The following is a 12,662-nucleotide window of genomic DNA, read 5'->3' as shown; positions in this document are numbered from 1 at the left end:
CTCCTCATGAACCACATGTGGAGGTCAAGTGTGGTCTCATCTTTGAAGATAATATGGCCCCATTCTGGGTACTGACCTTCCCTTGTGAGAGCTGTTTGCCCCGTTTATGCAGTGAAGGGACTGGAGCAGAGGTGGATGGAACTGGGATACCACAGAACCAGGCCAGGCCAGCTTGGGGCTTTTTGTAGTTTCTTTTTATTTTCTGCATCTTTCTGCCCAGTTCTGGTCACCTCCCTTCCTCTGGGGATATGCTGAGCTCAGCAAATCCAGCTCCACCCATCGGCTTCTGGTCATCTGATAATGCTTCTGATAATGCTTCTGCTGCAGATAGGACCTGCTTCTCTCTGTCCTGCTGGCACACTTGTGGCCAAAGCTGACTATTGCTGCTCTGTGGCTTCCTCCCAGCCTCAGATTTTAGGTCAGCATCTCCAGCATCCTGGCTCATGGCTCTGCTCTTCTCCTTGATCCTCGGTGAGTATCTCTGCTCCTGCTGGCTGAGGCTTCAGAGTCTGCCCACAACTTTCATCAGAAGAGCGCTCTCCCTGTCAAGCTGGTGGGGTTTTCAAGGCACAGCTTCTCCTGCTCTCCTGCCTTCTCTATAACTGGCAATTTCTAAACTTAATCTATGCCTAATTTATAATTTACTTTGATCACCAGGGTTATTTTCTATTTTCTTTTATTGAACTGACAAATTTATTATAGTTTTTCCCTATTTCCCTTTTAAATAAATTTCCCTAAGTGCGTTCTTTATAAAAAGACAAATGAACTGCAAGACAAATCCCTTTCACAGATCACACTGTCCAGTTTCCTCTCAAAAGTGTTTTGTATAACATTTCCTTAGGATACACCCAGATTAATTTACAGTAAATGGGGATTTTAGAGTCAAAGGGATCTGAGTTTCAATCCTTCTTCTTTGATTTCTTAGCTGTCTGAATGATTAAATTACCCTCCCTCTCTGGAATCCTATTTTCATCTGTGAAATGAAGATAATATTATGTTCTTCAGAGACTTGTTAGGAGACTTTTCATGAGATAATGTGAGCTTGGGGCACCTAACAATGCCTACTAGGTCCCTTCGATTTTATTGTCTGTTTTTTTTTAATTAAAAAAATTTTTAATATATTTTTTTATTGGAGTTCGATTTGCCAACACATAGTATAACACCCAGTGCTCATCCCATCCAGTGCTCTGCTCAGTGCCCATCACCCAGTCACCCCATCCCTCTGCCTACCTCCCCTTCCACTACCCCTTGTTCGTTTCCCAGAGTTAGGAGTCTCTCATGTTCTGTCGTCCTCACTGATATTGTCTTGATGATTCGATGCATCACCAAAGCCCACATTGGTTGGGCATTTATGTGCTCTCTGCAGGGTGCTGACTATGTTCCTAAACACTGATACATCCCCTGTATCACCTGAAAGCTAGTCCTGCCCCATCAGGAGCATCCTATCACCTCTCCCCAGCTTTCCTTCAGCCTCACCTCCTTCATGAAACCTCTCTGGTCTAGCTACCCATAGTCATCCACCCTGCTCGAGAGTTTTCAAGTCACTCTTGGGCTCTATCATTTTCATACCTGCATATCAGGCTTGACACCCTCAGTTTCCTTTGCATGAGCATAGGCTTTGTGGTCTTTACTAAACGCATGGGGTGTTATGTGTAATATAAACTTGAGATTTAGACAGTTATAGACAAGGTCTCACTGAATCTAAGAGTGGCCACATTCTGAAGATTATGGACATAGGGTTGTTTAGAAATTATTTGGAAACAAAGAGAAGAAAATATTCCAGAACAATCCACTGAAATTCTTGGATTTGCCTGAAAGGCTCCAGACAAAAGATCTCCTTCAGAAATATTCCATAAGATATGGGGAGGGCCATGTCTATTCTGTCTGCAGTTCAGAATACCTAGGGCCTTGGGGAGCAGTGATGGACACAGGGCTCAGGACTCTCGGTGGCATTAGAAGGGAGCCTAATGAAGAGAGGAGCCCAATCACTCAGAGGTCTTATAGGAGAAACTATGATGCCCTATGATGTGTTGGTGCTTAAATCTGGGGGTTTGGAACCAAATGTAGAGCTGCTTTCTGACCTGTTGATTAGGGGTCAGCAAATTACAACATACAAGCTAAGAATGGTTTTTATCTCTCTAAATAATGGGGAAAAAATCAAAAGAAGAATAGTATTTTGTGACAGGGAAATCTAAATTTCAGTGTCCATAAACAAACGTTTATTGTAGCATGGCCATGTTCATTCATACCCATATATACACATGGCTGCTCTCGTGCTACAGTGACAGAGTTGGTGGTAGTAAAAGAGACCATGTAGTTACAAAGCCCAAGTTATTTAAGGTCTGGCCCTTTGCAGAAAAAGTGTGCTGGCTGTATTCTGAATGCAGTGCCAATGGTACAGACAAATCCTGCCGTTTCCCCAGCTCCATGCTGCCCCCACGGCATTGCTGTCCTCCACATCAGAGCCCTTCTGGTGGCCCCCCACACGCCTTCCTGTGGAGCCCAGAGGCTGCACACCACCCCTCCACTTCAGGCAGTAACTGATCAATTTAATTGGCTAGAACAGAGAGTGAAGCTATCCATGCCTGGGGCAGGGCAACATCTCGTGTACAAGGAACACGTTGGGCTGTAGTAAAATTGGTCTTTGTGGTTCCAGACAGTGTCCATGTGTCCTTCAGGGCTGGTCATTGCAGGAGTAGGTATCCCTAGGACTGACTTTGGAGGCTCTGTACCCAGCACTCTAGCTTCCCCACAAAGTCTAGCAAAGACTTTCTAGAGAGCTGTGTTGTTTGAACAAAGCCTTGGGATTGATCATATGATCTCACTTGCTTTCTTCTTCCCTCCTCAGCCATTTGCACTGGACCTGGCCTCTTAGGTAAGACTTTGTGGGGTCCTGAGAAGGAGGACTCCAAGCTCTGGGGATGGAAAACTTGAAGCTTCCTGAGGACATGGAGAGAGGCTCTAGTTCAATAAAATCTTAGTAGATTTCTTCTCCAGTTTTTCAATCCACCCACTCTGTTTATGTGGGTGGGTTTCCACCTCCAGAGTCTAGAAGGGATTTTGGTGATGTTTCCTGCAGGAGGATTCCTTTCCACTTGGTCTCTGTGGCCTAAAACTCTTGGCCATCTCCAAGTAACAAACGGCTTTGTTTGGAGCTCAGAATGTACCTCCCTTCCTTGTAGGCATATCTGGGAGAGGAACTTCCTTTTGCCCTGACGGGTTCTACCTGAATGGCACTTTTGAACTAGAAACACATCTAGTTGTGTACAGCATGTGGGGTGATCAGCAGTGGGCAGGCTGGATTTCAGTCTCCACTGACCACCGGTGTGAGGGGTCCTTGGACCATGTACAAGCTGCACAGATAGGCCTATCAAGAAGAAGGCTATGATCTCCAGACTCAAGGGGGTGCTGATTGTGGACTATCAGTTTCTTATACATTATCCCATTGGTCCTCTTTCTCTTGATGGTAGAGGCTTTACCAGAGAAGAAGAGCAGCCACAAACTGGTGTGGACATGGGGGACCCCTTACCAGTGGGATGCAATTCAACTCTTTCAGGAGTGCTGCTTTGGGTTCTTAGTCTAACCATTAGATTGCATGGTCTTTTCCCTGGGGTGTCAGGGCTGTCCTCACTGCTTGTACAGGGACCACTGCTCTCCAGCTTTCTCATGGCCTAGGTCATTGCTCCTCCACCCCTGCTCTTGAGTGGTGAGCCAATAAAGTAGGCTTGAGGACACTGCCCAGGAGGCAGCTGCCTCAACTGGCCTTTCTGCCCTTCTTTCTGGCTTTCAAATCTCTTCTCAGCTGGATTTCTTTGATACTTAGGCTGTTTCTTTCTTACATATTTCTTCTTTCCTAGGAGGTGTCCTAATTGTCCTTTCCATGGAAAAGAAAACTCATTTAAAGCCCAAATTTTACAATTCAAAATCAGATAACATGCGCATGATTGTGATAGCTGGTGTATCCTGGAGTACACAACCATGCCTGCCTAAATGCTAATCTTGCAATGACCCAAATGCTATTCCTGGGTGACTCCTCTTGAGTTATTTACAGTCTGTAAACTTAGCAAAAATGAAAACTCTTCTTAGTTTTTTGTAGTTAAATTTTAAAATCTATTTCTAGTCTCCATTCCTCATTTTGCTTCCCTCAAAAAACACATGGAAGAAAAGAAGACACAAAAACAAATGAACAAACCAAATGTCAACTTCCAATGTACTTTAACATCACCCAAGTCAGTGTTTTCTCACTCAGCAACTTCTTCTGGTGTTGATTCCAGGTTTTAGGGAGTTTGTGCAGAGCTGAGACAAGGTAGGCAGTGGAAGATCTGGCCCTTCAAAGTCATTACATTAGTGCAGGTGCCTGAGTCACCCACGTGTCCCACGTAGTTATAGGTGACACTGTTAGGGAAGGTCACAGACCAGCAGTCACATGTGACCCCTCCATGTACCCCAGACCTGTCTGTCTAGTGCATTATCCTGGCTTTTCACTTCAGGCTCTTGAAGGGAGCTGAGAGCATAACCACATACATGTTCAACATGCACAAAGCCCAGCACACCTTCTGTAAGAGATGTGGTGTTCAAATTTTTACACTCCCCACTCAAATCCTGGAGGCTTCAGAATCACCCCACACTGCCTAGATGAGGGCATTGTGTGGAGTGTGGTCATTGAGGAGTTCAGTGGGACCAGTTGGGAAAAGGCCATGAAGGAGAACAAGACCATCAAGAACACGTCTAAAGAGTGAGCTTCTACTTCTCCCTTCCCGAAAAGGAGGAACGACTGGGGCCAATAGCCATGCTGTGCTGTCCCTGCTGCACCCTGGTTGGTGCCTGTGAATGTAGCTCACCCAGGCCACTGGTCCGTCTCTGCAGTTTGCTCAGCTACCAGCTTCTTTATGCAGCTCTTTGTCCTTTCAGCCCAGATTCTGATGTAGCCTATTCGACATCCTTTCTCTTCTTGACTTTTGTGTGATCTTTTAGAAGAATAAATATATTTATGTGGAAAAAAAAAGGCCATGGAGGCATGGCCTATTCAGCTCTTCTGTATCATGCTGTCACTCAGGGGTTGCCAGAGACTTTGTAGGGTTGCCTGAGACCTTTTAAATATTATCTCCTAGAGGGCAACAGTGCTGACTATCTTGTTCATTGCTGTTCTCTAAGTTTATAAACCAATACCTGGAATGGAGTATGTGCTCAACAAAACTGTGCTGCCTGATAGGCTCTTCTCTGCTCTCCCACAGCCATCTATACTCTATGTCTTCGTCTTGGTGGAAGAGGAAGAGGATTTCCATTATCCTTTTCTGCCCTCAGAGTTATAGTCAGGAAACAGAAACATGTCCTGGATTCCTCAGAACTTATCTGGAGGCTATGGGGAGACTGTCTCCTACCCCAAGCCCTGATACCCTCAAGATATGAATTTGATGCATCAAAGCTCTGACCCATCCTTTACCCACTGTTCTCTGCATTCCTCTGAGCTGGGTTCTTGGATGCAGGAAGATGTGGTAAAAAACAACAAGGATAAAAAAAAAAAAGAAGAAGCAACAAGGATGGGTAGTGGGGGGATCATGGATATTAGGAGAGAAAGAGAGTCAGGTTGTTCAGCCAGAATTATTCCTAGACACTCTGCCTCAGTCTGGCTGCCACAGGGAAAGACAGAGTCAAGAAGAAGAGAAAACCCAACAGAGAACATCACTTGTGTTCTGACTGGGGGCTTCCACTGCTCAACAGTGTGAGTATATATACGTAGGTGTCTCAAAGTAGAGTTTCTTGGCAGGGTAAGTTAAGAGTGGAGCAGAACGAGAACTCAGGGATGGGGTCCTAAAGCTCCTCTCCCTTCACTTCCCTTTTGAGCTCTCCTTTCTCAGCTCCCAATATCCCACACCCTCTATGAGTGGTGGAAGAGTTCCCAGATGCCTGAGTTCTCTCTGGGCTCTTCCAAATGCCCAGCTAAGCTCCCATATCTTTTCAGAGTCTTCGTCCAGAGTACGGCTGGTGGGAGGTGACCACCGCTGCGAAGGGCGGGTGGAGGTACAACGGTATGGTGAGTGGGGTACCATATGTGATGATGGCTGGGACATAAAAGACGTGGCTGTAGTGTGCCGGGAGCTGGACTGTGGAGTGGCCAAAAGGGCACTCAGTGGTACTTTGTTTGGACCACCGACACAACAGCAGCAGAAAATCTTCATCCAACAAGTCAAGTGCCATGGCACGGAAGAGAACCTGTCTCAGTGTGAAGAAGAAGATGCTTTTGACTGCACCCATGAAGAGGATGCAGGAGTCATATGTGGATGTGAGTACTGCAGCCCCACACTCTGTGCCACCCACCCCGTGGGGCATGCTAACCTGTCTTACCCCCCACTGTGGACTTCACAAGTGGCTAACTAGCTCTTTGCCCTTTGCATCTTATTTTTCTTAATTGTGGGGCATGCAGACAAACATTATCCTTAGTTAGTATTATTCCTGCTCTTTGGTTGAGTTGATACATTCACCTTAATTTTAACCTAAATGAGAGCTTGCTTCTCTCCTTCACACACATACAAGCACACCTAGATCCATCCACCACTAAGTGTTGGTTGAAGAGTATAACCTGCGTGTGGAGTTTGTGGGAGCTATGGGGAAGGAAAGAGCTGGCAAGGTATGTCTTATGTTTCTTGGATTTCAGCCCTAAGAAAACCAAGTACAATGCATGCTTTTCCAGATCTCAAGGGTTCCACCAACTAAAGAGTGGACAAGAGATACTCTTAGGAAACCAACACAACACTTTGTTTTCTGTGCATTAATAATCCCCTTTCTGTGTGAACTTCCCATTAGACTGTGATTTGGTGGAGGCGCTGGTCCATGTCTTTTCTTTTTTTTCCTGCAGACAGGGAAACAGCCATTAAATCTTTATGTCTGATGCTGAGATCTCATTCCTACTGCTTAGAGAGATTGAAGGTTGGGAACATTCATCCATGATACTTGAGTGATAATGCTGAAAATGAATCAGAAAGTTTTTGGGCTTGGACACATTGTGTATGTTACTATTGCATTATATTTTTAAAATATGTACATGATCCCTCTACTGTCCTCTTGTGAGGAACAAACAAAAATATGAATTTGAAAATAATTTGAAAAACTAAAAATGTTACAGAAACAATTAATACACTTGGAACTGAAAAATGACATTCACTCCATTGATTCACTCATCCAACTCTTTCAACAAACATCTATTGGACAATGCTAAGCACTCTAGACACGTTGTACTAAACACCAAGAACAGAGGGAGGGTGCCCATGGGGCTCTATTCTGGGAAGATCATGTTCTTGCTTGAACAGACACCTCCTCTTTCCTTTCCCATAGTTCCAGAGAATGTGCGACTGGTTGATGGCCACAAGCGCTGCCAGGGCCGAGTGGAGGTGAAGCAGCAAGGGCAATGGGGCACCGTGTGCAAAGGAAGCTGGAGCTTTGCAGCTGCCAAGGTGGTTTGCCAGCAGGTGGGCTGTGGGCGGGCCATACTGACCCGGAAATGCTGCAACAAAGCCACCCAGGGTCAAGGGCCGATCTGGCCGAGAAAGGTGTCATGCTCAGGACAAGAAATCAGCCTCCAGGATTGCCCTTCTGAAGTTTGGGAAAAGAACAACTGCACCCACGATGAGGACATGTGGGTGGAATGTGAAGGTAAACTCCATGAGTCCAGAGAATGACTAGATTCATTCATGAATTTGATTAAAGAGATTCCATTCAACCAATGTCTATGGAGAGCTAGTTATGCATCAAATGACAGTGACAGAGCCACTTAGTTGTGCTGCTGATCAATTCTTATGTTTTTATGTATTTATTTAAGATTGTTATTAATTTTTTGAGAGAGAGAGTGAGAGAGAACACATGCAAGGGGAGGGAAGGGGGGAGAGAATCCCAAGCAGACTCTGCATGGAGCATGGAGCCCGATGCCGGGCTTGATCTCACGACACTGAGATCATGAACCCAGACAAAATCAAGAACTGGGTGCTTAACCAACTGAGCCACTCAGGTGCCCCTCTTGTGTTTTTAAAGTGCTAACAATAATGCTTCCCTTTCTACAGGAAAGTGCTTTCAGCAATAGTTAAGTGCCAGATTACTGTGAGCTATTACTATAATGAAGTCTACATAATAGGAACAGAGCATGCCACTCCATGTATTGTTGAGCTCTTCCATTTTAAAAAACTATTAGAAAGTCATTTTGTAATATTAGACAGAGAACTGGAAGATCCCAGTTAAGGAAAGGGAATTGAGCCACACAGGTGGAAAGAAGATGTAGGCACAGAAACTCAGGGAAGGATCTCTTGTGCTGATGGGATTTGAATGCAGAGTTGATCCGTCAACCCCTTTGCCTCCCTCCACCCTCCCTCCCTCCTGCACCCGCAGATCCCTTTGACTTGAAGCTGGTAGGAGGAGACAGCCCCTGTGCCGGGAGGCTAGAAGTGCTGCACAAGGGCGAGTGGGGCACTGTCTGTGATGATGACTGGGGAGAAATGGCGGACCAGGTGGTTTGCAGGCAGCTGGGCTGCGGGGCGTCCCTCTCTCCATCTGTCAAATTCCGGAGAAGATTTGGCCCTGGGGTCGGCCGCATCTGGCTGGATGACGTCGCCTGCTCAGGGAACGAACGGTCCCTGGAGCAGTGCCGGCACAGGTTTTGGGGCCATCACAACTGCAAGCACACAGAGGACGTGGCTGTGGTCTGTGCAGGTAAGTCCTGGGTTGGAGCTCATTGGGGGAGGGGAGGGATGGGGGCTTCTGCCACAGTGGTCACCTTCTTCACACTTACTTCACGGGATACAAGTGAAGCATTTGAGCAATAAATAGAAATAATGGTGATATCAATAATAAACCCCATCATGTAGACTTACTGATGTGAGAGTAAGAGAGATTTTAAAAATTAATGGATCAACATCCTTATATTAAACACGAACAAAGTAAGAATCAGAGAAAATAAACAACTTTCCAAATTCATAAAAAATTGCTTTGAAGTGATAGAGCAGAACTACAGGGACCAGTCCTGACTCTGAACTCAGGGCTTGTTCTCCCAGATAATCCCAACCCTCACACCTAAATTCTACATCATGTCACTCCATGGATGGTAGGTGAACCTGTCTGAATGGAGGTGGGGCAGGGGTCTCTTTGGGAATGCCCAAGAGACAGTCTTTCCAGACAGTGGGGGTACATAGGCGTCTTGAGGGAAGGAAGGAGGAAACTCTGCCTCAACTTGAGCCAGGAAATGCAAGTGCAGCCCCTGGGGGCTGAAGCCCAGCTTGGTAAGCATGGTGGGAACGCAGAGCTGCTTGGTTTAAATACCCTGCTGTGGAGCCAGGTGAGGGCTGACGGTTGACCAAGAGCTTGACAGCAGCTAATGCCAAGAAAAGGAGGGATTTAGTCTTGGAAGACTATGGTTTGAGCCTTGCGGCTGCCATTTGAAGCTCTGCAATCTTAGTTACTTGACTACTCAGGACCTCTGTTTTCATCTATAAAATAGAAAGACACTTGTCCCACTTACCTTGAAGAGTTTTGTGATTGTGTGAGGGTGAGATGTGTTAATATCGTGAACACTGTGTGTGGCAGCTGGCTGAGTAAATCCCTGGGATACAGCACCTGATTCCAACCTGGCTCACATCTTAGTGGGATGTGAGCCCACTTTTCTCTTTCTGCTTCTGGGGCCTGATCTTCTTTCTTAGCCTCTTTGAGTTTGAGTGAAATAAATCTCTCTGACGCATCTCCATCCTTACTGTACTTTATTCTTCTCTTTACAGAGCAGTAGCCTGGCCTACCTGATGCCTGACCTGACCCCCACAGGCTCCAAGTGTCCCCTACTTCTCATAGGCCCTGATTGGCTGGGTCTGAGCCCTGGGCTGCAGGCTGTACCCACCTCCCGCTCTGCCCCCAGCAGGAATCTGAACTCTGTGCCCTGCCTTGCCCTAGAGCCAAGCCCTCCTGTCATTGCCTGGAGATGTGAGCTGTGGAATGCCCTCTGCTGGGGAAGATGAGCTCATAGTCCCCCTCTCCTCCCTGAAGGCCCCCACAGCAGCTTGGGCCTGTGCTGCCTCTTTTGCCCAGTCTGGGATCCCCGGACTGGTGCTTTGACCAGTGTGGGCCATCACTGGGCACCATCTATGTCTGTAAAGAACATGAAAGGAACCAGATCATTATGTGGAACTTGGGGGAGTCTTTCAGCTCTCTTTCTCACACTTGGGGTGATCACGTTGATAGCACGTCACTGTCCTTCTACTCCTTGGTGGCAGCACATTCTTTCAGGAGCAGAGCAGCATCTTGTAATTCTAGCTGTTTTCACGGTACTTGGAAACAATGGCTCATCCCCTGAATGCCTGTGATTCAACACCTTTGCTGACCCTCCGTAATGGCTAGCCAACGTGGATGCCGTTTATCAAGAAGAATTTCACAAATGCATTCTAAATCATCCAGAGAAACACGTGTTGGTGATGCGGCCGCCTCTGGAAGGAGGGGAGGCTGAGGCAGAAGGAGGTTGGGGAGGCGGGACTGATGCCTTATGCCAATCAGATGATACCACTTTCACTGTATCTACTCAGACGCTGGCGCCTGCACATCTGGGGCAAGGCACAGTGATGATAAGGAGCCTTCAACTCTGAGGCTAAGCTGAGCACCTGCTTATGCCTGCTTTTCCGCTGCCTAATAAAGCAGACCTCACAGTCTCTACAGCTGCCTTCCGTGCTGTGTGCTCTTCCTGCCACTGGGAAGCAGGTGTGTCAGCTTCTCAGCCATGGCCTTGGGGGCAGCACTGGGTAGGACAGAGCCTGCCAGCAGTAGGACCAGGTGTGATACAGAGCCCTATCCTCCTCTCTTCCCTGGCAGGGGAACATAGAGCACCCTGGTTTCGTAGTAGAGAAGAGAAGGCCTCGACAGACATTTGGGGATCTACCCTGCTTACCCAAAGAGATTTTGCTTTTGTCTGATCAGCTCTCTCTATCTGATGAGGTCTTCCTGATTTTCCCTACAGACTAGTGTCCTGTTCCCTTTACCCCACCGTAGCTGGAATCCAGAGGCTCCCTGAGCTGACTCCACTGGGCCATTGAAAAGCTGTTTTATTCTCAGTAGAGCAAGTAGGCTTGGAATTTCACAAAAGAACTCCCAACTCCCCTTAATTTCTACATAAAGATTTTGTTTGTTTCCATTCCAGTAAGTCCCCTGAGAACTAATCAGGATAAAAGTAACAGCTCCTGGAAGAGACACGGTGGATCCTTTCCAGAAGGAAGAGCTGACAGTAGCCTAGATAATCAGGGTCACTGAGGAGGTGATGTCCACAGTGGGCATGGATGAAAGAGTGCATGAGGGCCTGAACGGATGAGCATGGGACACTGGCTGCCAGCGCTCAGACACCACTGTGTCTTGCTGGACACGCCGCTAGCTTCTCCCAGGTACCTCTTATCAGAAGACACACCATCCAGAACCCCAGCCCCTCCTTGACAAAGTCCGCTTACCTCGAGCTCTGCATTCAGGGGAAATACTGCCTGGGAGGTCAGGGATTGTGAGTTGGTTTACACTTTCTCCTCCAAGAGGTCTCTGAGACCTGACTCCTCCTGACCCATGCCAGGGTCCATATACTCAGGAACTCTGCACTCCTGGGCCACACATGCAGCGTGCGCCCCTTCAGCTGGCCTGGGGCGGACAGGACCCTCTATGACTGTGGGGCTGGGGACTGGCAGTAGCCACCTGCACAGTCTCCACTGCACAGAGGGCCCTCACCCAGGAAATCACCCCAAGGCAGCAGCTGCAGATTTGCCATAAGCAGTACCCACCTGGACTTGCTGCCTGACGGGGTCCTGGTCCTCACCATATACAGGGCTCCTAGATCCATCTTAGTAGAAGACACTGTGAGCAACCCTCCAGCTTGCTCTGGTGGGCAGGCCACTCTCCTGCCCCTTTGTTGTCACTGTGATATTGTCCCCTGGGTAGGTGAGCTTGCAAGCTCAGGGCTTGCAAGCTGGCATACACCTTGTTCCCCAAGGGCCACGCTTGGGACCCTGGTTATCCCTCTCCTTGTCTGGGTCTTGATCACACACCTAACACCTGCGGTGGCTGGGGCATAGTCCCCAGTAGAAGGGTGCTAGCCCCTGAAGTCACCCTGAGGCAGCAGTTACAGATTTGCTGCCGTCAGCCCCCATTGGGACTTGCTGCTTTATGGTCCCTGGCTCTTCCAAGCAACCAGGGCTCCTAGGTGCCTCTCCTTTGTAGATGGTGCCATGTGGCCAGTTCTCAGAATGGACGTGACACCTTCCCATTCAGGTAGATGACAGAGCTTGCCTCCTCCATGCTCTCTCTCTCCCTGTATGCTGGCTTCTCAGGCAAGACCCCAGTGACACAGAGGCCAGCAGAGTCAGAGCATGGAGGGGCCAGACCATTCGAATGACCGGGTGGCTGGTGCCTCACCCAGTCTCTGCTGATGGTTGCATGATAAGAAACAAATATGATTTGCATTAAGCCAGGGAGATGTTTGGGTAGCTTATTAAAAGCACTTAGCACACTCCAACTAACACAGACATAGTTTTTACAAAATTAATTACATTTCTTTGGAGCTCCCCAACACACGCCAATGTGAACTTGGCTTCCTTGGAAGCCTCTGAATACCTAATATTTGGTGCTAATCAGGAGAGGTGACACCTGGCTCACTTATAATTTTATTT

The 12,662-nt window shown here is 47.6% G+C and overlaps 1 protein-coding gene across 1 annotated transcript; it reads left to right on the top strand.

Annotated features, from left to right (window-relative positions):
• Positions 1-318: 318 nt before the first annotated feature.
• CD5L (CD5 molecule like) lies at positions 319-10,677 on the top strand. Its single transcript, XM_041751246.1, has 6 exons — positions 319-471; positions 2,849-2,875; positions 5,963-6,283; positions 7,333-7,650; positions 8,377-8,697; positions 9,756-10,677. The coding sequence occupies exons 1-6, from the start codon at positions 444-446 to the stop codon at positions 9,761-9,763; spliced, it is 1,023 nt and encodes a 340-aa protein (XP_041607180.1). The 5' UTR covers positions 319-443; the 3' UTR covers positions 9,764-10,677.
• Positions 10,678-12,662: the final 1,985 nt, after the last annotated feature.

Source organism: Vulpes lagopus, chromosome 1 (genome assembly GCF_018345385.1).
Source record: "Vulpes lagopus strain Blue_001 chromosome 1, ASM1834538v1, whole genome shotgun sequence".
Taxonomy (NCBI): Eukaryota; Metazoa; Chordata; class Mammalia; order Carnivora; family Canidae; genus Vulpes; species Vulpes lagopus.
The sequence above is the reverse complement of the archived record's forward strand: the minus strand, read 5'-3'. Positions and strand labels throughout refer to the sequence as shown.

What these genes read in the sequence shown, in the direction of transcription:
- CD5L (XM_041751246.1), top strand. Translation starts at nt 444, where the DNA reads ATGGCTCTGCTCTTCTCCTTGATCCTCG. An exon ending in GCTCTTCTCCTTGATCCTCG is followed by an intron (nt 472 to 2,848) that starts GTGAGTATCTCT and finishes TTCCCTCCTCAG; the next exon opens with CCATTTGCACTGGACCTGGC. An exon ending in CACTGGACCTGGCCTCTTAG is followed by an intron (nt 2,876 to 5,962) that starts GTAAGACTTTGT and finishes ATATCTTTTCAG; the next exon opens with AGTCTTCGTCCAGAGTACGG.